The following is a 27711-nucleotide window of genomic DNA, read 5'->3' as shown; positions in this document are numbered from 1 at the left end:
TTGAAGCTGGTGCCACCTCGCCGTAAAACAAAACGAAGAAGAAAAGACGTAACTTCCCGTTCTCGAACGAGTCGTGAGTTGCATTTCCCGTTCGACAACCGAATGGATCTGTGAGTGAACAAATCTGTGAGTGATTCGCATTTCCAGTTCATCGCGAGAACGGATCAGTGAGGGAACAAATCCGGACTTTCCCGTTCGCGAACGAGTTAATGGGTTCTTACCGAGCGAGAGCCCTTGTCATTAACCAGTCGGCTATTTCGACCTGGCAGCGTTTGGCCGTCTGCACTCTTTTGTACTAGTGATGTGCATTCCAGTTAAGTGAACTGAATTGAGTGAACTGATTCTAAAGATTCAGTTCACTTAAATTAACTGGAATGCACATCACTACTTTTCTGCTGCATGACTGGAAGGAAACAGGTTTATTGTTTCTCGTGCCTTAAAGTGAAAAAGTATGTTCTGCCTGTCATGTCGCGGGATCTTAGGCCTAATAAGTAATAACCCAATCTAAAATACAAGGGGGGAAAAAAAATCGTTTTTATTTTTACTTAAGTCTTTTCGTTGTGTCAAAGTAACGCAAGAACACAGCGGAATAGTGAACGAGTGTAGTGAAATCCCGGTCTCGCGAGAGTATGGCGGTAGAGGGATTACAGGAAGCGTCACCTGAGGCTTGCTGGTACAAGACGGAAGATACCGGTGCCACAAAACGATATTGTGAGACAATTTTGCCTTTTTAAAATATATAATGGGCAACTTGGGTTGCATTCGTCACCAGTGCCAAATTCTTGATATAAAATGTCAATGCATTGATGGGCTTGAATTGTGCTTGCGCGCGGTGTACATTTGACCGCTGTTAGCCGAAGCTAATTGCTACTCTTCACTAGCTCACATTCATCAGATAAGCGCTAGCCTAGCGAGCTGACAACAAATGTCGTCGTATAGTTATCAAAGAACAGTCATCAACTGTAGTGACGTTTCTCTTGATGCGCTTGGAGAGGCGTTCTTTGAAACGTCAGACATACACAAATATATAACTACTGTAAAGTTTAGGCGGTTGGTTTGCTTGTTGTTGTTAAGGTTTCCATAGGAACATTTTGGGTTTGTTGGAAACTGCCAACCTTGTTACAAAGATATGCCAATGAAAGGTAACCAACCTCCGCCATAACCACCAACAATTGTACACTTATGTGTCAAACAATTAGTAGAGATTTCGAATGATTACTGTTGCCCATAATTAGAAATTGTGTAGTTTATACATCAGTATTCCAAATTGTTTTCAACGAACTTGAATGTGACTTGTTATGCTCAAGAAGACTATCAGTCGCTACTGTTAATGATGCATATATTTATATTTTCAAAAAAAATATGCCTAGTAAGGCTTAAGTTTAATTTATTTGTTACTTTTGTACTTCTTGTGTGCCAGTGAGGATGTCTTCGAACGAAGAAGGTTATGTAGTTCGAATCAGAGGCCTTCCTTGGATCTGCACCCAGATGGAAGTGGCCAGTTTCTTCTCAGGTGAGACCGAGCAGACACGTCTTCACAGAATTTAATGTAAATCAAGTTCAAATTGTATTTCAATAGCAGTGATTCACAACAACCCTAGGGTACTGTGGATTTGGTGCAGTTCTAGAAATGTTATGCCATTCGACATTCACATTGCACAGCATGATGCAATTTCTATTATCTGTTTGTATAACAATTTTTACCACGCACTTGTTTACATTACAAACTAATGTGGTTTCTAATGTGAACAAAACACATATGCGACACAGACAAAACACGACTTAGAGTGACACACAAATGTCATGGATTGATTCATGGTTCATTAGCTTCTATTTTAGTGGGAGACTAATCTATAAGACCAAAGTTTATTCGGAAGAACATGGGAGGAGCACGCTAAAAAAGATCTCAGGGAGTGCAAAATGATTAATTGTTTGCAACTACATAGCTATAAATGGTTGAATGTGTTTGTCTTTAGCTCAGAACCTTTCTGGGCCTCTTCTTTTTTTTTTTATCTTCTTCAAAGTTAATGTAAATAAATGTCTTGTGTTCAGACTGTGACATTGTAGGCAAAGTCAACGGAGTGTGTTTTACCTACTCGAAAGAAGGCCGCCCCAGTGGGGAAGCCTTTATTGAGCTGAAAACATCAGACGGTTTCAAGAATGCTCTTTGTAAAGATCGCAAATACATGGGACACCGATACATTGAAGGTAAGGGATAGTTTGAATGTACTAACAAACTCTATTGAACTGCTCATCGTGTATGGTGTGTAATCTACGCAACAGTGTTCAAGTCAAACCGAAGCGAAATGGACTGGGTGCTGAAGCGTAGCGGCCCGGCTGACTACGACAGCTCCAATGGCTGCATGCTGAAACTCCGAGGCTTGCCCTTTGGCTGCAGCAAGGAGGAAATCGTTCAATTCTTTTCAGGTAGCTCCACACAATACACTCCCATTAGCTTACTATGCTTCACAAACCTTTTATCTATTGCTTGATTGGATTTCCTGTATGTAATATGAAGTACCTAAAGATAACAGAGAATCTTTCCGAAACTTGATATAGGTTGCATTGCATGTCTGCATACGTCTGATTGTTCTTGTAGTATGTTTACCTTGTTATGATATGTTGTTGACAAATGATTTTGTGTTTACAATCTATATAGAGCAGATTAAGCAATGGAATAGGCCGGGCTTGTTCGGGTCAGGGCAAATGAGTGATGCACGACACTGCCCTGGGGTCAGCTCCACTGCCCTTCACAAGTGACAAACGTCGCTTAAGTACTCAAAAATGCTGTCGAGCTGAGAAATTTATTGATTTGATTGATTCATTTGTGAGCTCCTTTTTTATATGCTTATTTTGGTGGCTCCCATTGTTAGAATTCATGTACAAAAGTCTACTTCTCACTTCCTTCCTAGTAATTACTACAAGTGTGGCACTGACTGAGCCTCTCACTATTGTTTGCTGACTCCAGGCCAGTTCTTGTTATCCTCTGGGCCTATTCCATCAAGCACAATCATGCATAGTTTGAATTTAGTCTCGTTAAAGTTCTCTAGCTTGTGGCCCTCATGAATTGTTCTCCAGCTGAAAGCTCCAGTGGGTTTTTGTCTACCTGCCTACCGACTTATGTATTTGTGTGCTTGGGTTGAAGGGTTGAGAATCGTGCCGAATGGGATTACTCTGCCAGTGGACTACCAGGGGAGGAGCACAGGGGAAGCCTTCGTGCAGTTTGCCTCAAAGGAGATAGCAGAAAAGGCTCGGGGGAAACACAAGGAAAGGATAGGGCACAGGTGGGACGGACGGCAAGGGGACGGCGGGCTGGACTGGGTTGGGCTTCTTCTACTCTAGTCCATACTGTACTATACTGTACTAGGGGATTTCTTCTGTTACTTTTTAATGCCAATAAATAAATAAATAAGGGGGGGTGGGTCTGCTAGAATAATGACACTTTTAAGTGGGGCTTTCATACAATGCATTCTGTACAAGTAATGTGTGTCAGCTCTTATGAACTGTCTTATTTCCTACATGTAGTCTTAGTTTAATGGGGGGCATCGGGATTGTAGAGGCAGTTTGCCGAGTCTGGGGTAGAGCAAGTGCATTTAAAGACATTTTGTCCAGGTAGAAGAAGAATGTTAGGCATATCTGTCTTTTCTGTGTCTTATCTTTCTGTCTGTTTGCTGGCCACACAAGCCATTTCCACACCCGCCTCACTCGCCGCGGTCGGCATGTCTGCCTGCCTCTCTCCTCGCAGGTACATAGAAATCTTTAAGAGCAGTCGCGTCGAGATCCGAGACTACCTGGACGAACCCCGACGGGTCATTGGGGGCCAGAGACCGGGGCCCTACGACAGACCGGTGATGGAGGGCCCCCGGGGGGGATACTTTAGCTCTGGTCCAAGTCGCAGCAACTCTCTCATGGATTCCATGAGGGGCGTAGGGGGCTATGGGGGAGGTAAGTAGGTTCGAGATGCTCACTGAGCTGATGTCACACAAGATTTGTGAAAGACGTCACTGAGAGTCAACTCGGAAGTTTGTTAAATACAAGAGCAGCTTTCCTCTTTAATACTCCCATATTAGCATTGAGAACTAAAAACAATATACTTAAAAAGTGATTCTAATAAAATGCATACACATAAGTAGAAATTGTCTGTAAATGTTTTTAAAAAGTAGGTAAATGCAAATACACTGTATTTAGGTAGTGGCCACTCGAGAGGTCATTGGAGGATGTTGCATTAAAAAAAGACAGTTCAGCTTTTTTTGCTGTCTAAACTTGGCTTATGGGTGTGAGACAAAAGTAACTTTTTTTCCGTTTTTCTAATTGTTATTGCTGTGCGTGTCTAGGTTATGGACATAGTTTTGATGGCTACAATGGATTAAACAACTATGGCTTTGGGAACTGCATGTATGAGGAGCGCGGAAGAGATGAGCGAGGAGCAAGAGGTAACACCTTCTGACCAAGATCGCAATCACTGTTAACTGGAGCGCTTAGTCACAGAGTGAAGGTTTATGAAGCTGCGGATGAAGACACTTTAAATTGCAAGGCACCTATGTAGAGGAACGTTGCAAAAGGGGCAGTGCCATCTGGTGGATAAACCAAAATAAATAATAAAAAATTGAAAACCAATATCCCAAATTTATGAAGGATTCAATTAGTTCATGTAAATGGGATTGGATTTTAATCTTGTTCTGATGGCCATTTTTTATCATTGAACATGTTTCCTATTTTAAGATCATTCGAGAGATGACAGAAAATGAATCAGTTGTTCATTTGATGTGTTGGTGTGTCCCCATTCCTTGATAATAAATAGTAGAGCCAGAATAAATAATTGGCTGATTATGGATTTGTATTTGTCACTAGGCAACAGTTACAGTCGTCAATCTGAAGGAAGCTCAACAAGTTACCACGGCAGTGGCGGTGGCCATTTTGTCCACATGAGGGGTCTGCCTTTCCGCGCCAGTGAGATGGACGTCGCTAAAGTGAGGAAAAAGGCGTCCGAGCGCGTTAATGACTCAGTGTTGCTGTTGTCTGTCACATTTTGTGTTTCCTTTCCAGTTCTTTTCACCTTTGAACCCGCTGAGAGTCCATATTGACATCACTCACAACGGCAAGCTGACAGGGGAGGCTGACGTGGAGTTCCGCTCCCACGAGGACGCCGTGGCTGCCATGTCCAAAGACAAGCACAACATGCGTATGGCCCTGTCTTCTCTCTCCTCTTTTTTTCAGCATAGAATTTTTTTTCCCAAGCACCCCCACATAATCATAATGCCAATTACACCTAACCCTACCCTACATGCCATAGCAATGAAAATAATGCCTATTTTTGTGAAAAGATCTTGCAATATTTCAAGGGAAAAAAAGTGCATCCACTTGAAGGGATCTTCGATTGTTTTCTCCACAGAGCACCGCTACATCGAGCTCTTTCTCAACTCGACAGCCAGCGGAGCCGAAACGAGTACGTGTTTGTCAAATCTCTGCTTAGTTGTCATGAAAATTAAACACCTAACGCTGTCCTGCTCTTTTTAGGTCGTGGTGGGTACTATAGTAACTCAGGAGGCGGCTCGCGGAGCGGCGGGCTGCGAGGGGCATACTGATGTCAAAACCTGACTTCCTTTCTCATGTTCCTCAATGGTCACATTTATCTCCAATCTGACAGTTTTGGTCTTTCACCACTTCTTCCTTTCTTACTTATTTAAAAATGCATACAGCACAGGGAAATTACGTTGAGTTATTCAGTTTTGTTAACAAGACTGAAAGTGGTAGAAGCTGGATTATGGTCTGGTTTTATGTGAAAATCAATCGTGGTTTTAGTTGCCAAGACCAGTTAGTACCACGTGTAGGAAGCTTGTGGCAAATGTCATACTAGTACACTTGTACCAACATTCTTAAGCAATTTGATTTAGAAGGTTCTAAAAAAGTTCGGTTTTTTTGGCATCTTACCACATGGATTAGAGACACATTTTCAGTTTAATTTTGCTTTTAAATTTGGCAAATGTGAGCCTGTATGTTAGAATTTTGTCAAACTGGGAAATGTTTTAAGGTTCAATATCTTGAGTGGAAAATGTATTACAACTGAATTCTCCCATTTATAGCTGTTGTACATTTTGCCCAATAAATTTTTTTTGTATTAAATGGCCTATCATTTATTTACTGTACATCGTATATGAAGAAAAGATGTGACAAAATAATCAGGTTTATCATTTCATTTAATCAAAACTGCTACAGTCAAGGCAGCATACTGTTGGCAATCAACAATGTGGTGATAAAGTTCACTTTTGGTTAACAATATAAACACTTAACAAAAAAACGCAGCTGCCCTTGAGAACTGGGACTTTTATAAATAAGAGCAAAATTGCAGTGTATAAAATGAGGCTCTTGTGCTAATCACAATTGGGTTATTAGAAAATAGAAAAACAAAAGTGGACAACTTCCATGTTGTCAAGATTGGCCAAGTACCAAACCAGAGTCCAAAAGAGAATGAATACTTGACCATGGATTAGAAATCAATTCCTGAAACAGTATTCACTGCAATTGTGCCTCGACCCACCAGCAACGTGTCATTGGACTAGTGAACTAGTACCTACAATGAACCTTAAAGCAGTGGTCCCCAACTTTTTTTGCGCCACGGACCGGGGGGGGTGACCCCTGCCTTAAGGTAATAACTCCAGCTTAAATTTGGCACTAAGTATGTGCACAAGCTTAAGTGGCACCAACACGAGATATGAGCACCATTCTTGGGGGGGGGGGGGGGGGGGGGGGGGGGGCGGCTTTGTTTCGGTGTACATCTTCAATTGGTGGTGGCACTCATCAGATGTGGTTGGTACTGTCAGTCTTTAGTGCTTTCATTAGGTTCACAGTCCCATCTTTTAAGTGCCTCAAGTGTTCATGTGTTCCAAAACACACTACATGGCACTGACAGTTACAATATATAACCGCAGCCAAATCCAGTTGAGAAGATGTAAACACAATTGGATAACAGGAACATTTGACCCTGAACAGATAAAACAATACGTACACTGTTGTAGACGATCACTATGTGTCCCATCATACCATGACTTTGTAATGCTCAAGGAAATGAAAGCTCGGTGTGTATCGGCTCCATCTTGTTGGCGTTGAATAACGGCCTATATCATGTTTAAATTAACGTCACAGTTATCTTAAGAAGTCATTCCTATGCTTGTGTTCGCTCATCCAGGTCATGGTAACATGCAAAGTCGTGAATTGATACAACTCAATTTAGATTTTCAAAAACCTTTTAAAAAGAACTTGGGCAATTATAATATTAGACGAACAAAATGATATGCAGTACATACATACTGTATTTCCTCTTGAACTGTTTTCTGACTGACGGAGGGTCGTTTCAGTTGTCAACAATAATATTATCCAACATGGTGACACACTGAGACAAATGGAGATTGATTAATGTTGCTGTTCAATTCATATTCCACAAATACAACAAGAACCAGAAGAACGTGGTTCTTTCCAACATTGAAATGTTGCGCTCCACTGGGTTCGAAACTCCGCTGTAAACTTCAGATTTACAGATATCAGGTCTGTAGTTTGGGTAATGGCATTTACTGTGGCAAAATGATCAAAGGGTGCCTAATAAAGACACATTGTCTAATTCAAGCGAAGGCCACTTTTGATGAAACACAGTATGTATATCATTTTAACATCTCAACTTCCAAATGAATCCAGTATAATCCCAGTGAGATATACTGTACGTCAAAGTGCATGCAAGATATAAAGAGCTGGACCTTGCAGAGGGCCGGTTGGAGGTAGAGGTTAACGCTTCAGGTGGGATTGGACGAGCATCTCTGGAGGAGGAGCGCGTGGCAGGTGTCGCACACTCGCACCGGTTTGGGAGACGCGGGCAACGGAAGTTCGTTGTCCGAGCAGCCGTTGCAGAAGATCTCGCCGCAGTTTCGGCAGTGGTGCTGCACGCACGACGACGACGATGACAATGCAGGCAACCAAAGCGAGTAAAGTGCCCAAAGTGATCACTGGAGGCTCGCTCACCTTGCGTCTTGAGATGGAGAACTCCTTCTCGCACAGCTTACAGTGACTTGCATCCTTGTCTTTTAACCACACCTGGCCTCCCTGCAACAACAGCCACGCGCGGAAGCTTAGGTACATCCAATGCAACTTCAATATGTTTTACCTGAAGAGCTTTGTTGGCTTCCTTGATGTCCTCAATCTTCATTTTGGATCTGTGTGACAACATGACGAGTATCAGAATCAAACAAATGAAACGGAACATTCAATAGAAATAATCGATAATCAAGAGATTAGTCTGTTTGTTTTGAATAATTTAACGGCAGAATAGTTGGTGTGACATGACTTCATGATTGCGTAGATGCTACATTCTTGGAGTCGATTTATGGCCATAAAAATGGAAATCCAATTCACCCATGACACTGACGCCAAAATACTGCGAGTTAAACAGCAGACGTACTCGCTAAGTTTGGAGCCAAGTTCCTCGAGAGCTTGTTCTTGGTCTTCACAGATGCTCTTCAGCTGGAAATTCTCATCCTGTAGGCGATGGAACTCCTGTTAAAAACAAAACATGGATTACATTCTCAATTACACAGTTCATTTGGTTGTTAGGTTCATGAGGTCATTGCCACGGATAATAGGCATCCGTCCATTTTTCTATAATTCTTCGGTTACCATTTTGAGACCGTTGATCTGCAGCGCCTGTGTCTTGAGCTGAGACACCGTTTCTCTCTCTCGGTGGAGATCATTCTGCAGCGTTTGTCTCCACTCCCGTTCGATCTTCAAGTCCGTCTCAAGCTGCAGACTGCCAACCAGATGCCACACGCACATAGAAAAATACAAGAATGTTTCCTCATCTCCCCCCCACAAAAAAACAATAACAGCGTGTCTTCTGGGCTTACAGTTGTTTTTCTCTGTGGTCGATCTGCTGCTGCAAGCTGTCAGCCTTGTTGGCAAAGTCCGTCTTGAAACGCCTGGTGCCCTCCTCGGCCGTGCTGCGGTGGCTCTCGGCCTCCTGTAATCTGCGCCATTACAACCAGCGACAAACTCAGGACCATGGAGAGAGGGGGATGGAGGATGATGGCAAAGGGGAAAAGAACCGGGATGATGTGCAAGGCGTTTAACAGAGGATGAAAGGTAAAAAATTAAAACGTGCAACCAAGGCAGATAATAAAAAAAAAGGTGGCGATGGTGGCCAGCGATCACTAAGTGAGCTTCCTGCACGAGCACTTTCAAAACATCACATTTTATTGATCGAGGTGGTAAAAGACAGTCATATTATGGGCTTTTACAAATTCCGCGACAGGTAAGCTTCACTAAACACGGACAGTATATCCCAATCTATCACGACAATCAATAAATAGCACGCCAAGTCTCGACATTGCGTAACATTCAGGCTCCTTAGTTAAACGTTTTACTGGACAGCGGTGTGACCAGTGGCCATTTTAAATTAGAGGGAAGTGACCCACCCGATCCAACAGATGGAACCGCAGTGGGGGGGAAAATGTCCTAAATATGAGATTCCATATTAACTACTGACTCAACTTGGCATTGTGTGACTGGATGATGTCACTTTTTGGTTGTATGGGTGGAATGATAAAAATAGACAGTGAGATGTACCACAATGTAGATAGATTCTGATTTGATTGATAAAATGAAATACTCATTTAGACAATTCAGTGACTTTTCCAACTGGGGCGTTATGAGTCAAGTGTATTAAGTCGCAGTGCGGTCCCCGCCATTGTAGGTCACACTTCATTTTGCTTGTACAATATTTCGGTGTATTGCTTTTGCTCCTTCTCAATGTGTTCGGAATTCGGATATGTTTGTATTGTTTTAAAAATTTGTGTAAAGACCTAAAAAAAAAAAAAAAGTAAGTGCTATAAAAACATGCCTAAGCTGTCACACATTTTTTTACGTTATATATCTGTATTAATGCAACACACTTCTTCTACATTAAAGTGGTATCTTCTTCATGTGACTACAGTATAGGATTTTTGTTTATGGGTTAAATGTACATACAACCGGAGAGCAAAACTCAGATTTACCCCAAAAAAATAAATAAATAAAAATGATGTATGGTTGGTGCCCCACCATGTAGTTATTGCTCTGAGTCGGGGGTTGTTCTGTGTACATCAGAGCCTGAACTTTATCCTCAATGTCAGTCATCTTAAAGTCAGCACGCTTGCATGTAAAGTGTGACAGACAATCGTGTTAAATGAACCTCCCACCGACAACGTCCTTCTAAAATCTTCAAGACGAGCTGACGTGACAATGAGAACTCACAAACCTGATCATCGCAAATGGATTTCCAACTACTCAGCCAATAACAATAATATTTCCCCCAAACGATGCAGTCCACAAAAACATGTGGGAAAAGGAAAAAACGAGAATATCTAAGCAAAGGTGGTGTGTGAGCTCAGAAGGAAATGTCCTTGACGAGCTTGTACTGGTGCTCGGTGTCTGTGCTGGCGCACTTGACAAACGACATGGCCAGAGTTCTGGTCTGACTTAACAGATCTTTATCGCTGCGCACGGGGAGGAAGAAACCAAACGCAAAGCAATGTGGGTCAAATGGATCGATGGATGATTTCATGGCATAAAAAATAAACAGGCAGGGAGAAGGAAAAATGGGGGGGAAAAAATCAGAAAGGAAAGGAAGGAAGAAAGGATGTCAATACATCGGTATTCTAATTGGCCCTCGTTACACTCGAGGCAAAAGTTGTACATTGTGGTTATTTTGCATTGCGTGAGTGATGTGAAGAGAAGCAGGAAAATGAATACAATCATGGCACAATACAAAGCTGCTGATCCATAAATGAAAGATTCCTTTTCAGCAGAGCAAAAAATAAGTCACTATGTAAGCACAGAGGAAAACATTGACAAAGGATGGAGCACATTCAAACTGATGGCTGGGTGACTGGGAGGTGGGGGGGGGGGGGGATGCGTTATGGGAGGGTCTTCTCACTGATGCAGTGAGGCGGATTCCTCGTGAATCACTTTAGACAGGGTGCAACAATAACTGAACGTGTCAAGCGAGGAAGCTTAAACATCAGTGGATTTCTCCCAGGGTATCGTGAAGAAGTCACAAAGAATCTTGAGCGGGATTGAAATATGCTCCAATATGCAGTGCATGCTTTTAAGACCATTTTTGGACAATCCTGTGTGAAAAGATCAATAATGCTTGGTTCATGGACCATGACATCATATTATCATATAAGAATTAGACCACAGGTAAGTCTAATATCTTCAAAATTCGCTTTGCCACATAAAGGCACCAGGGAATGTGAAGTGCAAACAGAAGGCACCACTAAAATGAAGAGAATTCTTTGAAACTTACTTTTGCACATGACAAAGTTCATATATTTAATCATTAACTGGAGATAGTTATCTGGTGAGTAAAGTTGAGACGCCTGTTCTGTGACACTTCAATGACCAACTTTATTGTGCATCATGTTGCCATGACAATGCAAACTGTATGTTCTGATTTCCCTGGGAGAAAGCGTGACACTTGTGACTGGGCTGTGAAGACCAAAATCATTTTTCTTCGGTTTCTCCTCTGCAAGGTTGCAGTCGAGACTAGGGGCTGCATTATTTCGAACTTTTTTTATTTTTAGACTACACTAATGTGATAAAAAAAAAAAAAAACCTTCAACTTGTATTACAGGATTCTTTTTAAAACAAACAGCAGGATGGGATGTGTAGCAAGAATCCATATTTATCAAAAATGGACAGCCCATACATCAAGAAAATAAAAGAAGATTGAAACATCCTCAAACATCGCAAAAACATGATTTGCGAATATTTTAAATCACACTCAATGAGGAGAAGTAAAGTCAACCCCTGGTCAGGAGTGGCGATTATATAAGACCAATTTTAAAATAGGTCAACAAGGGATTGGATGAATTGAGGAGATAAGAGGAAAAATAATTTTCTTATGCTCATTAGTTTGTGTTGGACACAGAATGTGTTGCTCACCTCTGCTCCAGCTGCTTCATGGTGGCCGTGATCTGATTGGTTTTCTCCTCAAGACGACTGATCATGTTGTTCTTCTTCTTCATTTCGTCATCGGAGGACTACAAAACGAGAATGCTTGGCAAAATGCTTTCATCTATTGAGTACGTCAAGCGACGTGTGCGTTTGTATGTACCTGCATCTTCTGGTACATCTCGACATTGATGGCTTTGACTTCATCCAGTTGATGTCTGAGCCCGATCAACGTGTCCTGTTTGGAGATAACTCGTCAACATTCGCTTGGCGTATGCGTACACTCTTTTTCTGAGATGCATCCTGCACCTGTTTCTCGTGAATATCTTTCTCCAGAAGTTTCATGGCCAGCTCCATCTCCTGCTTCATTGACACTTGAACCACCAGCTCATTTTCCACATCCTGAAATTGAGTCATGCAGGCAATACTCACACGTATTGTCACGAGACGGCGCATGAGTAAAAATGAGGTGCCCATTCTCTCACCTGTCTGAGCTGACACTCCTCCTTCAGCTGCCGTTGCGCCTCGCTGTACATTTCATCCAAGCCTTGACGAGACTGTTTGTATGTCTCTCTTTCCACTGACACGTCACCCTGAGACACCTGCATAAAACAAGTTGGTCAAGTTGAGCCTTCAGGTACTGTGACGTCATTTTTACACAATATTCATCGCAATACTGTTTTTAAATGAGGCGGCACACTAAACCTATTATCGTAAAGAAAAGCTTTGAATTTAAAATGTGCGTGTGTGCATACCTCCAAATGCTGCTGTGACTTCAGAAGAATGAGGCTGTTTTCACTCCTCAGTTGCTGGTTCTCTTCCTGCAGTTTAATGATGTTGTTTTTGGCTATAGCCAACTGCAAGCATGCAAAACGTTGACAGAGACGGATGACAAAGTTAAGTGGTGTCTTTCCTTTTCATAATTACCACCAGAGATGCCAAGTCTCACCTCCTCTATAAGTTTCGAGTTAGACTTTTCCAGAGAGTCCACTCTGCCCTGCAGCCCGTGAACTGTAGAACTGGACACAACAATATTAACCACAAGGCATAATTTCCTTGGATATCTATGAGATTTCATACTTTAAGGTCAAATGTAAAGTCTTACTTCAGTTGGCGGTTAAGTTCCTCTACATAGTTTTTCTGATCCAAAATGGATGCTATCTGGCTGTTCCTGTTGTCGTGGAAACAAAAATTCACATTTAAAGGGTACTGCATTGAAAGAGCGGAATAAAAAACAGGAGACTGTACCTCTCTTCGCTCCTGTAATCGTCAATGTCATTCTTTAGGTACATGGAGAAGTCAATCACCCCGACCTAAAAATAGATCACGTGTGATGATTGATTTTGTTGTCATTAAATAATTGTGTTAGTAGTAAGTAGAAACATTTAGACATGTATCCAAATTAGTGATGCTAGTAATTTCCAAGTTGCGTTTACCTGAGAGTCCAGATCTTCACCTTTGACGCACAGGTTGGCGTCAATGACGTTGAGGCCGACCAGCAGACCCACGATCACGGCGCCTTCTTCCTCCAGCATCAGTGCCGAATTCTCATAAAAATCACTGCAAAGGAAGGACAATGGCTTTTCAGAAACTCCACTTTCTGACGCACATGTGCTTTGGATGAACGATTCTTCATACTCGTTGTTAAAAGAATGTTTTGTGGGTTTCTTTGTTTGTGTGGGTGCTTGTGATTACCATAGTAAGTCTTTTCTGGTGATGAGGAGTCGCAGATAGTCGGCCAGCCGCTTCTGCATAAGGGCCAGTCGTAACCACGCTCTGGCCCGACCTAATGGAGTCCTACATGCAAAGAAAGCATTATTTCATCACATAATCAGATTTCATTCATTTCTTTCTTTCACGTCAATGTAGAGCAGGGGTCACCAAACTACGGCCCGCGGGCCGGATACGGCCCGCGGGACCGTTTAATCCGGCCCGCCAACCCTGAACAAATTGTATTATTAAACTTTTTTTTTTTTTTTTTTTGCTCATTTTGCCTGCAATGACTGCGTTTGCCCAGTAGATGGGGAAGCGCTCGCCTGCGCATTTACTACCGGAAGCCGTGTCAGAAAGCTCGGTGCACACTCACAAGTGCGTGTACGGACATGGCGCACTCGCGCTCTATTTGTATCAGTCCCGAATTTAGAGCGTGGGCTGTGACGACAGCATTCTTGTAATTTGCGCGCTGAGCTTTCAGATGCAGTTTTGCGCTAAAGCCACCCACAAACCTTCCCCTGGAATCCTTCCGTTAAAATGTCGCCCAAGTAAAGCAGGGTGAACACAGTGACGAGCGTTTAAAAGAGTTGCCAATTTGGCTCGACGTACGCGACGTGACGTTCAGCCACATGAACGTCAACATCTACCCGTCACAGATCGAGGTAAACGGACAAACACCTCGGATCTCGCCTAAGAATTGCCACAACAAATTTTACTCCAGACTATGACGCACTATCAAACTTTAACAAAAAAGACAGCAGTGTCTACAAGCCTACTGGAACCTACAAAAGGATTATAAGGAAGGAACACAAGAACTTTAAGAGACTGCTCATATGTGTCAGAGAGGTTCTGCTCTGACAACTGAGCTGAACTTTTATCTGTTAAGATTGTTCATGGCACAACAGAAAGTTAATGTTCCATGGTTTTTTTTCTATGAAGAACCCAGAGAGAGTTATTTAGTTATTTATTTCCTGTTTTTTCTGTGAAGAACTCAGAGAGGGTTTAGTTATTATTTATTTCATTAATAGTGTTATTATTTGTTTCCTGACTTTTTTTCTGTAAAGAACCTGGAAAGGGTTATTAAATAACCGTTATTTGGTTATGTGTGGCTTTCTGGAAAACAATATTTTTTTTAAGCTCCCCTACGATCGTCACACTTTTTCTGTTACAAACTGCCACCGGCCCGCCATCAGAGAAGGGAAAGGTTATGTGGCCCTCACAGGAAAAAGTTTGGGGACCCCTGATGTAGAGCTTTAGAATAAAAATTGTTTTTAAAAACAAAGAAAAAAAAAAACATTTGGAAATGGCATTGGACTTGACTCAACACAACCAACGGCAGAGGTGTTAAATCCAAGTCCAGAAAGTAGAAATCCTGCCACAGGCTGGCAGGTTGTCAAGTTACCAATGAAAAATGTTTAACCCAGTCTTGTTCTGTTTTAATGAGTGATTTTTTTTTTTGTGCAGTTGTAAATGAATGAAAAGATATGCTAAACGTGTGTGGTTTAAAGATACATTATTCTGGGAATTTTGGGTTGATTCCCTAAACACAGGCCATGTTGATTCCTTACTTGAGTCCCGGCAGATCTCGTACAGAGGCTGATATCTCTCCTGCTTCCGGACACAGTTTTTCCACCAGCTCCAGAGGACCCCAAAGAGACTTGTTAAATCCCAGAAAGGACTTTTTTGCTGGAAAAGTGTGCCAGCCCCAAAAAATACTTCAAACACACTATTGTAAAGGAGACATGTTGAGTACAGGAAGATGCGATCATCTCACCTCGCAGACCATGTTTGAGGCAGTGCTCCATGACAACAAAGAACTGCTGCAGGGGCGGGTAGTCCGAGTCCAGCGTTCTTCCAAAGCTCAGTGCTGACTCGATCAAGCCTTTAATACTCAACTTGGCCATGTTGAGCAGGTTAGCTCGCTCCATGGTCATCGGATCCCGCAGAGCTGTCAGAGAGAGACAGACATACGCCATTATTGAAGTTTGGACTCCGGGACTTTTAGCACGTTAATAAAATAAATAAAGTGCATTCTAAGGGTATAGCAGCTCTTGAAGGTTTCCCTGGCTTTGTAGACTCGAAGGGAGCAATGGTAATCTTAGCAGGTGCTTCGCTTAAATAAACCAGCGAGAAGCAACTCAAACATTCGTGACTGTTTGAACCATTGAGTGATGTCTGTGTGTTATCAAACAAAAGACAACACGGGTCATATTTTTCATAATAATAGAGAACGTCTTGCAAGTTTCACGTTATCACATCGGAGTTTGCGAGAGCAAGAATTCACTCACATGATTTATTTGAGACTGTTGTTGTTTTTCGTAATGCCAGGAGCCCTTTTAGACACAATCCACCCATTTCTTCCCCCCCCCAGGTTTCGGACTAGTAATGGTTAAGTATTAGAATCTGGCTGGGAATCAAACCCACACTGCCTACACAATATTCATGGAATAGTTTTTCTCAAGGAACCTACACATTGTTGTATCCCAACCCCCTTTATCACCAGTGCAACATGTGATGCTTTAGGCTGTCAACTGTTATGGTGGTGTGAGTGTGATTTCTGCACATATAGGGGAATGAGGTCATGTTAGCCATTATAAAAGGTCAGATTGTCATGCTTGCTCCTCATTGCCTCATGTTTCTTTGACTTGTGTAGAAAAAATTCACCCCGGTGATACACTCTGCATCTCAGCATCACCTGAAATCGAACCTTTTAAGCATTTCGAGTTAAGATATTCGGCTGCGCAGTGGCATAAAATTCTTCCTGCGATTGCGTGGGATTTTTGTAGCTTCCTCTCATATTCCAAAAATATGCAGGTGGCTGACGACCACTCGGGGGAGTACGCCACCTCTGCAAGGGTTACAGAAAATATACGGATGGATATACTGTACCTTGAGCGGTCCACTCTCCCGGCAAGGATGCTCTGTTCTCCGACACTTTGGGCAGGACGTGAATGCTCCCCGAAATGGTTTCGGAGGCTTTCCTGGCTAACGCGAAGATGGGAGCCTGCCATCGTCCGTCTCCTCCCCCTCCGCCCCCGCCTCCCCTCACGGTGGGGATACATTTCTCACCGACGTTACATTTCTCCTCTTGCAACCTCAAAATTCCGAACACCTGAGATTTGTCCTTGCTGCCGTCGGCCTCAGAAAGAGCCAGGTCGTGCTCGGCAGCAGATGCCATGTTTGGCTACGTCTATGCAGCTAAGCAGCCGCTGGTCTGGCCCCACGCCCGTGGGGGTGAGCTTCACAATGAGCTACCCGGAGACCGTTTACCGTAGTTTAGAAATAACAGCGATTGCATCGGCTAAACAATGACAAGTAGTGACAGGTGACGCGCGAGTCCAACAGAAATGACGAAAGGTGTGCCTTGTGGCTCGCCGACCGTGGCTAGGCGTCGTTCGGTAGTTTACATGGTGAAGGTCCGTTGCACCGGCGGAGGCAAAACACAGAGGTGGCGCTCCTCGGAGACGCTTTCTTTACCGTACATGGCGTCGCCGTGGAGATGTGTTTACAGCGAGCAAGAGTTAGCCGCAGTCGGCTTGTGACAGTGCCGCCCGCCTTGCAGCCTCTCTCCCGAGGGGCGGTGTCAACAACACGCTCACGAGACACACAAAAGGAAACACTACGTCATATATATGGCTCTGCCGCCCCCTGCAGGCTACCAATTACAAATGCATGACCGCCCCAGAAAGCTCGTTCTCGCGAGAATGTACGAGGACAAAAACCAACAGCTTTGTAATTATCTTATTTTGTAGGGTTATCTGAAAAACGTTGAATATTCATATTCTGTGCTACATTTTTGCCACTTATTGTACTTTGTATTTTTTTGCTGCCGGGCAGAAAGGTGACAATATATACATTTCAAAGAATCTAATTAAAAAATAGAAATGAGGTATGTTAAACACGTGTTCTATCTACTCAGTGGATATCAAAATGTTTTAATCACATTGCATTTGTGTATTTCAGGTACCCCATTGGCAAATAAACACCTCTACTATGACTACCTCTCAAGAAAAGCCACAATTTGTGTAATCATTTTTGCATCACAGGAAGAACATGCAACACTGTCGATAAAAACTGAGGCTGTGATAGTTATCGTGATGGAATTTCTCAGATTGTGCAGGTGTATCAAACATTGTTGAGAATCTTGTGGATAGAATACGGTGTATGAATTGAAGTACTGCATTTGCAATGTTATGTCATGCAGTGGCTGCTTACCTTGGCTGTAGGCTAAGCGTTCCATACTCTCGCTGTGAGTGATGCCCCAGCGATGGAGGCTCTGGGGGGAATACATGGTCAGCAGGAGCCTCCTTGATCCGGCGCCTCACTGCCAATGTGTTAGCAGGTCAGGCCGATCCCAGTTTCTAAATGGCTCACGGTGGTGTGCTTGAGAGGAGAATATGCGAATCATTCCAAGTTGCCCGCTTTAACTGTACAATATTTACATTGTAACATATAGCATTTATTCAAATTAATACAACACAACATTATTGCGCAGATGCACACTTTCACTGCCTCGTCCCCTGTTGGAAATAACATCCACACAGAACCTTTTGTTGTTAAGGCACAGGTGTCAAACTCAAGTTCCGGGGGCCAGACACGGCCCGCCACATCATTTTATGTGCCCCGCAAAGCCAAATTGTGCATCAAATTCGTGTGTCATTACTAGAATTGCGAAAAAAATAGTTTGACACCCCTGCTTTAAGGTATTCCTTATCAAATTCAAGTTTACCTTTAAGTTGTAGCTTTGGAAACAAGCACCCATGAGCAGATCTATCAAAGTTAACACCCGGTGGAGCGTCCGGTACAACACAACCTATGACTTGAAGCAATAGTAAACAATCTTTTGCCACTTTTCCTCTTCATTTGCATTCTCAACTGCGCACTAAGGCGTCTCTCCCCTTCTCTCTCTCTCGCACTAATAGCTTATGGGTGACCATGGATCATATGACTGGTTTACTTCCAGATCCCTTTTCACTGTGTTAAGTCCCTGCAGAGAAAAAAATGTTGGTCATGACTCAATGTTCACGCCCTCTGGCTTATAGACCACTTCTGCTTTATAATGTGTTTGGTTTGGCTTTTTTTAACTAGTTACTTTTCTGATCATGTAGATAAACAAGTTCAAATGTGTGAGCTGGGTAGGGCTGATTGTCACAGTGTATAAAAGAAAAAATTGTAGGTAAAAATTACTATGAAAGTCTACTTGTATCGTCGGGCATTTAAGTTACAGTAAAATCTTAGGAATCTTAGAAATTTGTTTCGGTTCATACAATAGCTGGCAAAAGAATTCACAGTCTCTTCTCCACCTCACAGCCCGTGCTCACTGAAACACTCCTGAACCCCGCGTACACAATAACATGCTAGTACTATATGAACATGACACAGCCTTCAATGACACGTGGCTCCACTATCCAATCAGGAAAACTCTCATTGCTCAGTGAAAGCTCTTTTCTCCAATTGGGATGGCCATGCTGTTTCATGGCAATATACACTTGCCTCTCTGCACCACTTCTAAAATGCAACTTACTGTATGTAGAAGGTTGTGGATAAAAAGTGAAGAATAAGCATGTACTTGAATATCTATCTAACATGAATGCCGCATTGACAGCACACATGCCTGAAATTACATTATGTATCATGCCATAAGACATATTTATCTTACCTCAAGAGCTCAGCAAATGTCAATATGTTACACTCCTGCAATGACTGTGGAAAAATCTATCTATCTATCTATCTATCTATCTATCTATCTATCTATCTATCTATCTATCTATCTATCTATCTATCTATCTATCTATCTATCTATCTATCTATCTATCTATCTATCTATCTATCTATCTATCTATCTATCTATCTATCTAATGCAGTCAGCCGGGTCCACGCTGTGGCAGAGACATCACGGAATGAAGCAACGAGCATCAGCCCACACAGCATCCAATGAGAGACGGGGGAGGTTACAGTCAGGAAGGGATGCGACAGGATGGAGGGAGGGAGAGAGAGATGGAGACTGGAAGATCCATCCACTCAAGGAGACAGAGGGGTGGATAGGTTTACTTTTCATGTGCTATAAATACACGAAGACGTGAATGGGTGCATAATGCACATTGGTGAACGGTGCTTGAGTAGTGCTGAATCTGATTCCTGACTGACTGGGCAGATCTGGAAAGACCTTGTAGACATGAATGACTTGCAGACTGCCATAATCAAGGATACTGTTGTTTACATAGTAGCTAACATAAGATTAGAATGTGCTCACAGTACAGTTCCACACTACATTACACAATATTAATAAATAAAATGAATATTGCTTTACTTTGTTATTCAAAACTGGGTGTTTATTGTTTTCGCAACAGCAGTCATTGTTTTTTTTTCTGAACGTTCATTTTCTTTGAAAATATAGCAAGAGTTCTCTAATTATGAATTGGATTACTGATACAGGACATATTTGAACGTATGATCAAGTGATAAAAAAAAGTGATGTATTTCTGCAAAACTAACGCTAGATGGCAGACTTACTCTGTTTGTCAACTGTACAGTAGCTCAACAACTTGACTGATGGAAAGAATGATGGAAAACGTAATTAATTTGCGGTGTTCTTTTAAATGTTTGAAAATAATCTGCGGTGGAGGAAGGGAGTTGCGCGGTTGCTCCCACCACATGGGCGAGGACAACTCGGAGGAATGACAGAGACAACTTTTATCAGCTCTTATCACAAGCAAGTTACGTGACATGCATCTGTAGATACAGCTACAAGTATACGAGGTGTGCGTGAGATCCAAGAGCATCATTTTGGCATCCAGAATCTCGAGATACTTAAGAGGCAATTTAGACAAGTATTTCTCAACGTGTGGTACGCGGGCGCCCTCTCGTGGTAACTTCTGCAAGCTTTTAAAAAGTTGTCTAAGAAAAGCTCATTGACACAAAACGACTGAAACCTCGGCCCTTAGGTCATTTTTGGGTAACTCAACATCCCCCGCCAACCAGACAAACACACAGTGTGAGTGACATATTTATCTGTAAAGGGAAATAAGGAGGAAGAGCAGGACAAGACAAGACAGACACCCATTAGGTCGAGATAAATACTCAGTGAATGAATGAATCTCAGCACAGACAAACTGTAAGAGTATTCAAGTGTTATAAGACATCTTTAGTTGGTTCTTCCTTTCTGTAAAAGTTCTTGTTTTGATACGAGAAGAGGAGAGGAGACGTGCATTGTTGCAGGGAAGCGCTTTCTCACACTGGTGAAAAGTGTCACCTCAGTGGGGGCTTTGACACCTGGTCTGCTGTAAAGGGGGAATTGGTAGGGGGTGTAGGAGGACATGAAAAATCCAGGCTTCACACCTAAGCGACAGTAGGAGATGAACCTCTAACTAATACACAGGCCGTCTTGAGGGAAATAATGGCTAAGGATTAGCATGCTCTGTTTTATTCTCAACATAATGAGGTCACCTGAAAAGAATCAATATATTTGATGGCACACCATGATGCAGAATACGAGAATCATATATATTATTAAGTTAAAGTCCCAATGAGCGTCACAAATTTGATTTGGTGAAATTTGTTATTTTTTCCCTCCATTATTATTGCTAATTTGCTAAGTATTTATTGTTAACCGATTGCCGTTTTGGTACTGCCTGAGAGTGAGGCATGTGGACTTAAAAATTATGGATGAAGGCTATAATCAAACATTTAAGTCTTTGAAAAAATACATAGATATGAGCATTTTCAGCTCAACACTCAAATGAAAAATTTAGTTCCTCCCTATAATCTAAATGTACTAAAACATCCCTACTGACAATATCAGATTTGAGTGGACCCACAAAAAAGTCTCCAGACTTCAACCCAAAAACATAAAGGAAGTTTGCCATTTTGGTTTCAAGTGTATGTTTTTGGCCATTTCCAAGGTGCCTCAAAAGCGAATATGTCTGAATGCTACCAAAAATGGTAATAAAATGCTAAATGATGTTTCACTTAAGGCGTATGCTGTGTATGACGTGCGCGCATCATACTGTCAGCAAAATGCTATCAGCAATTTGCTGCAATCTATTTCATTTTGTCACCGTAACACATATTTTTGTACTGGTTTCTAAATAATGTCCAGCCAATAAAATTGGAAGAGTTCATCTTAAACTTGTGACTTTCCCGCCTATTAAGGCGTATGCTGCAGATTACAAATGCTCGTCATGCTGTATTAACTGTCAGCAATGTGTCACAATTGATTGTTTTTCCACCATAACACATTTGTGTTACCGTTGTGTGAATAGTTTCCTGGCATTAAAATTGGGAAGGAGTTATTTTGAAACTTGTATTGGGAAATTTTGGGTTAAGATGGCTGCATATAAAGGAGGCTATGCGATAGACGAGCTCCAATCCAGTGGGATCATCGATTGAACAACATGAAGACCTTCCTTGTTGCTCTTCTCGTCTTTGTGCTAGTCAGCCAGGGTAAGTGCGGCGCGCTTCGTTGGTGCTCAGAGTGTTTAGTTGCGCTTCTGATAAACATGTTGCTTTGTTTAGGCGAGGCCCTCAAGTGTTATTGCGGAGGACGCAACAATTGCCCAGGAAATGAGGAGATCTGCACCACTTCCCATCATTTGTGTGCCAGTGTCGTCTATAATGATGGCACCTGTGAGTAGTTCCTGACCCTTAAGAATATTCTTTCACCTTCCAAAGATTGGGCCTACTTTTTTTTTTTTTTTAAAGAATTTGTTTTTTCTATAAAATAGAGTTTGGTACCGAGAAGATCATGACTTCTCTATTCATACTTTCTTGCAGTAATATTTCACATTACATTTTTTTTAAACTATTATGTCTGTTTTCTTCATTCACAGTTCATGTTCTTAAGAAGTCTTTGTTTGTATGAACAAAAGTCCAAGGAATAAAATGTTATCCTTGAGAGATTACATCTTTTTTTGTATTCGTGATTAGGACTTTCCTTGTTTTTGTCTTTAGTTTCATATTTAAAAAAAACAATGCACCTCAAAATTAGAGTTTTTTTCCTCTTGTAGATTTTTTTGTCAAACTCAGATTTGACCTTTTTCACAAGAGTTTTTTTTATTGCAGTCTTACGCTTATTTTTTTTGCTCAAACTACAATTTCATTGCCAATAAAACAATACTTTTTTGACTCTCCCCTAACATAATGTGTTTATTTTTTGTCCGCAGCTCCAGACTACATGAAAGGCTGCGCTTCTTACCCTGAATGCAACTTCATCAAGGACGAGCCCTCCGTCGCCTCAATTTACTGCTGCGGCACCGACCTGTGCAACACCTAAACTTGTTGTTTAGGAAGAGCAGTCGCTACTTATCTTCATGCATGGAGAATTAAAACCTGGCTTAGCTATCAATGAGCTTGTCTTTTGTGATTTCTTTCGACATATTTTTGGCAATTATTCTATTCTAATTATCCTAGACTTGTTTTTTTTTTTTTAGCAGGAAATTTGTAAATGTTTTATAGCTTCTCGAAGCACAGTAGATGGAGTAGATGAAAGATAAAAAAAAAAAAAATGGACTAGTCAACATTGTGAGCTCCCTCTTCTCATTCACACAGGCATCCTGTCCTGCTTTTGACAGTTACACGCTAAATAGACACTAGGACTCATTTGTACTATTTAAGGCTTCTCTGTCAAGTCCCGCTTCCTCCTGTGAGTATCTGAATTGATCAACTTCATTCCAAATGGTCTTTCTTTCTCCTGTGTGGCCACTAGTTCCAAACTAAAACTTTAGCTGCAACCAATCTGGCATTTCAATCAAGCATGACTTGTTACAAAGACAAGTTAGGGTTATTTTATGAACGCACCAAAGAGTGTGGCTTTGTGTGTGTGTATTTGTCAATCCTATGCTAAAGGGAAGTGTCTGTGCAAATCAAAGAGCAGGATGAGGTGACATGTACCTGCTGAAGCACTAACACTTCTTTTACTAAGATGTGACCCCCTACCTTGCACGCGAGCGTGTGTGTGGGTGTGTGCGTGCGTGTGTAGGTCAAATAACTTACCAAGCTCTGCAGAAGAATTTCCCCAGGCCCTCACAGGAAAAAAAACTTGGAAGCCTGTGTAAGATCACAAGAAAGCAACAAGTTAGTGTTCCATCTACTTCATTTTAAAAATATACACTTGTCAGATACAATTAATTCTAATTTGGAAGATGACCCGTATAACATAAAATGGACAAAAAAAAGGCACTGAAAATTTACATATAAGGATATTGTGAGTGGTGGCTGGTAAGACTGCACAGCACCTCAGTAGGCACTGCTGTTTTGGTTAGCAACATGATAATCATGGACTAATTCTTTGATGTAAATGAAATTGATTCATAGATTTATTTCCTGAAAAGGAACTGCAAGTGACTGCAAGCTCGAAAGACATCATTTGAGGAAATAGAGTGAATGAAGGAGGGACTGCATTCGGCAGACAACATTAAGATGTTCACATGGACAAGATCCAAATAGCTTCTCAGAGATTTCCCGATTATCCCGACCTTTGACCATGACCCTCTTTAGCCACCTCCCCAATCTGTCTGTCAGTTAACCTGGATCTTCATGCATGTGACCCACGGAGCACTTCAGAGACAGAAGCGGTCCAAAGACATCTGTGCAGCCTTAAAGCGTTACCGGCCCGCAGACATAAGTGAGAGAGCGGAAGAAAGAGACGCGTGGAGTCAAAGTTTCATGATTCATGCATCAACACAGGAATGGCGTGAGAGGTGGCGTACATGCAGCACTGGTGTCTCAGTGTGTGCAAAATATGACCTGCTTAAAAGGAAGAATCCACAGGAAAACAAGATCCATGTGTGTTGCCGTCGCAGTAATCTGTTGGAACACAGGCACATTTAAAATTTAATTGATTACATCAATAAATATGAATGAGTCAGAATAGCCTGTTGTCTTGCTAACTTGCATATGTACTGTAAGAAAAGTTCCTGTTTACATACATGACTTTTTTTCTTTTCAACAAAAGAGGCCGTCAAAACCATTTCGAAGGCCACCGTGTCAACACATTGGTGTTCTCTTACTAGAATAGAATGTAGATCACTTTCACACCTTGAAGCATTACAACAGTGTGAGAGCTTAAAGACATCTGTGAGGATGCCACTGGCAAATGGTAAATGTTTGTGCATGTGCGCACTGCGGCTCCGTTGACATAACATCCCTAAAAAGCAAAGATGGAGTGGCTGCTTAAGTGAAATTAAAGGTGTGGAAGGAATGAGGATTAGAAAATGTCATGAGGTCAGGGCCTCATGGCTGTCTATCAAACTGCAAAAAAAAAAAAGAAAAAAAAAAATTGTCAAATACTATAGTCAGGTGTCTGAATATTTTTGTCGATATGTTTTGAAACCTTTGTCGTCATAATGCATGTAATTATTTGAAGCGATTGTGATGATTTTATTTCCAACAGAGCTTACAAAACAGGCCCATAAAATATCCCCCAAAGTTTCATGATGAGGTAAGAAGTTTTATATGCTGACTACCGGCTTTAAAGGAAACATTTTCAAGTCACTCAATTTTCAACGGCAAATCACATGTCAATAAAATAATGACCCAAGTGCATTTTTGGGACAAATCTGTGTGTGATCTGCCTGTCTGTGTTGCCAGATAGTGGTGAGAAAGGCTGACAAAAAGGGAAAGAATTTAGCTCGGTTGACCCTAAAACCAACATCATAACAGGACTTGAAAACAAAACACCACAGTATGGAATGGGCCGCTTGCTGTCTGCCAAGGACCAGATGAGCCAATCAGTCCCAAATATTCCTCACAAGGGAACACAGGAACGTTCTCTTGGCGTGACAAATCAATTAAATCAAGAACACATTAGCACATCCATGTGATTTAGTGGTTGGTATGTGTTCGTGACGGGTTTGATGAGCAGTTCCGGCCTTCTCGTGTGAGGTTTGCATGTTCTCTCCATTCTTATTATTTTTTTTTTTTTGCTTCCCCGCCGCATTCCAATTAACATGCAGGTTAGACAAGAGTCTAAATTCTCTATAGGTGTCGATCACTGGTGGATCTAGACGGGGGCCCGCAGCGCTCCATTGAAATATGCATGGCCCTCCCAGGTGCCAGGCCAGATAATTGACTTTTGGGTATTTTATGATTTTCCCGGGTATTGATTTCTACATTTCCATCTCTCCCCTATATTGATTTTTTAGAGGGTACATTCATGTATATATACACTCCACTGTCTCCACTTTGCTGGTCAGTCTTCCTCTTGTTCTCAATTAAGTTTATCTTCTTATCATGAGCAATTTATGTTTGGCATACTGTATTACTGATACCCTGCAAGACCCCGGAGGTTTAAATGTGAATAATGGTAAATACTGTTTCTCCTATTTGGTATTGACAAGTATTGGCTCTATGCAGATGTGGTGCGGTCAGTTGCACTCAAACACTTGGAAGATGACAGTGGTTTCAAGATGGATCGAGAGCAAAGATGGCAAAAACATTAGTGCATGCATGCACGCACACATGCTCGCACACAAAAGAGGGCTCAGGGTCTCGGGAGAGGTGTCTCACTAGCGATGGGCTGACATATGGCCAGCAGACCACGGACCACTGGGTGGAGCAGGGTGTGTGTATGTGTGTCGGGTGGGGTTGCTGAATGGTCTGAGGGTGCAGCTGAATAGGCCAGTGATTTGAGAGAGTTGAAACTCAATATTCATTTCACTGTTGCACTGATGCTGTTTGTGTGTGTGTGTTACATGATTGCAAAATGAATTCAACCAAATGTACTAATACAAATGTTACTCCTAAGGGTTTAAATTGACAAGAGAAGAAACTACAGTGGTTATATTGAGAAGAATCGTGTTAAAATTGCACTTTTTTTACATGTTAAAAATAACTCACAAATAAAAATAGGAATAACCTGTGCAAGTCCACCGACAAATTCTGTCAAAAATAATTTTAAAAAATGTACCCTCTGCCTTACAAAAGAGCTCAAAATGTGTCAGATTGCTAAGGCATTTGTGGTAAAAAATAAATAAAAATAAAGTTCTAGTATGGCAGAATCATCAATTGAATGAACAAAATATGTCTGAATGGTCTCTCTTCACAGAGAATCATGTTTGTGGCCCGGGTTAGTGGTAAACAATCTAGTCAAACTCCCACCACACGTCTTCAGCAAAACATGGGAATTCCTCCACTCCGCCAGTCAGTTCCATTCCTGAACATAAACATAAATACACACAAACACACAAAACAGCCAGGGCTGGCTTGATGGTGCCATTTGACTGAATGGCCTATCGCCATGGTTACAGCAGAACTCCATCAGTCCATTCAAGGAACAGATGGCCGATGTGCAACAGGAGGCACGTTTCAATGAACATACACACACACACACATCATGCATTCTCTCTCTCTCGCTCTCCATCTCTCGCTCTCACACACGCACGCATAGATGTGCTCCTGCTCAGAGGGAGGGTATTGAACAACCAGCAGCATATGTTCCACTCGTCAAAGTGCATTCATTCAAAGACAGAGTGGGAGGACAGAGGGAGGGAGTGATGATGGAGGGTAAAAATGTCACAGGTAAGAGAAGAAACGTTCGTTACACCCTTCAACAATCCATCACAAGCTAACTTATTGATCTTATATGTATAGTCAATACAGTATTAGCAGAGATCAGATCTCATCAATTCAACTACAGACCTCTTTTAAAATTAGGTGACTTAATCTCTCCACCCATTTTTGGATGCTTGTGTCAGCATTGTGTGCGTGTCTGTATAATAATCCATCTATGACTGAGACAATTTGCCAATATGAGCACAGACATGGCAATAAAGCAACCAGGTTGTATTGCTCTATTTTGAGTGACAGTCTCTAAATATGTGTGACATAAATGCATTTAGGGTCGAAGTATTTTAATTCCCTCTCATTCCACTTTTTATTCAAGATGTTGTCTTGGCTCCAATCGCTTTAGAATATGTTGACATAGTAGACAGCTAATTGAATAGCAACCGAAAGAGGGAAAACAGTCGGATCCCAGAACGGAGGATTCCAATGTGTCCCCGCTGCTGGAGGAACCACACCCACGAACAC

General features: G+C 41.8%; 3 protein-coding genes across 11 annotated transcripts; 2 read left to right on the top strand and 1 right to left on the bottom strand.

Annotated features, from left to right (window-relative positions):
- The first annotated feature begins 40 nt into the window (after positions 1-40).
- On the top strand, positions 41-6123 carry hnrnph3 (heterogeneous nuclear ribonucleoprotein H3 (2H9)). 5 transcript variants are annotated; one of them, XM_061276975.1, is made up of 12 exons: positions 671-711; positions 1075-1142; positions 1421-1513; positions 2053-2208; positions 2284-2427; positions 3146-3284; positions 3746-3945; positions 4335-4433; positions 4852-4970; positions 5047-5182; positions 5393-5446; positions 5518-6123. In XM_061276975.1, the coding sequence occupies exons 2-12, from the start codon at positions 1130-1132 to the stop codon at positions 5583-5585; spliced, it is 1221 nt and encodes a 406-aa protein (XP_061132959.1). In that variant the 5' UTR covers positions 671-711; positions 1075-1129; the 3' UTR covers positions 5586-6123. The 5 variants fall into 5 exon arrangements, with proteins under 5 accessions (XP_061132961.1, XP_061132962.1, XP_061132960.1 ...); XM_061276977.1 differs by lacking the exons at positions 671-711; positions 1075-1142 and adding an exon at positions 41-126; XM_061276978.1 differs by lacking the exons at positions 671-711; positions 1075-1142 and adding an exon at positions 57-110.
- Positions 6124-6179: 56 nt separating this feature from the next.
- Positions 6180-23730, bottom strand: rufy2 (RUN and FYVE domain containing 2). 5 transcript variants are annotated; one of them, XM_061276968.1, is made up of 20 exons: positions 23677-23730; positions 17902-18069; positions 15461-15634; positions 15255-15372; positions 13669-13770; positions 13410-13533; positions 13222-13286; positions 13079-13144; positions 12923-12992; positions 12729-12830; positions 12459-12575; positions 12283-12375; positions 12137-12211; positions 11965-12062; positions 8889-9008; positions 8662-8791; positions 8447-8541; positions 8153-8201; positions 8011-8091; positions 6180-7928 (listed from the first exon to the last, which is right to left on the bottom strand). In XM_061276968.1, the coding sequence occupies exons 2-20, from the start codon at positions 17975-17977 to the stop codon at positions 7785-7787; spliced, it is 1899 nt and encodes a 632-aa protein (XP_061132952.1). In that variant the 5' UTR covers positions 17978-18069; positions 23677-23730; the 3' UTR covers positions 6180-7784. The 5 variants fall into 5 exon arrangements, with proteins under 5 accessions (XP_061132952.1, XP_061132953.1, XP_061132951.1 ...); XM_061276969.1 differs by lacking the exon at positions 23677-23730 and adding an exon at positions 19346-19505; XM_061276967.1 differs by lacking the exon at positions 23677-23730 and adding an exon at positions 18416-18670.
- LOC133152977 (bone morphogenetic protein receptor type-1A-like) lies at positions 21975-23029 on the top strand. The gene is made up of 3 exons (XM_061276981.1): positions 21975-22128; positions 22201-22311; positions 22848-23029. The coding sequence occupies exons 1-3, from the start codon at positions 22080-22082 to the stop codon at positions 22955-22957; spliced, it is 270 nt and encodes an 89-aa protein (XP_061132965.1). The 5' UTR covers positions 21975-22079; the 3' UTR covers positions 22958-23029.
- Positions 23731-27711: the final 3981 nt, after the last annotated feature.

The sequence above is a fragment of the Syngnathus typhle genome, linkage group LG4 (genome assembly GCF_033458585.1).
Source record: "Syngnathus typhle isolate RoL2023-S1 ecotype Sweden linkage group LG4, RoL_Styp_1.0, whole genome shotgun sequence".
Lineage (NCBI taxonomy): Eukaryota > Metazoa > Chordata > Actinopteri > Syngnathiformes > Syngnathidae > Syngnathus > Syngnathus typhle.
Note: the sequence above shows the minus strand (reverse complement) of the source record. Positions and strands in the feature narration are given on the sequence as shown.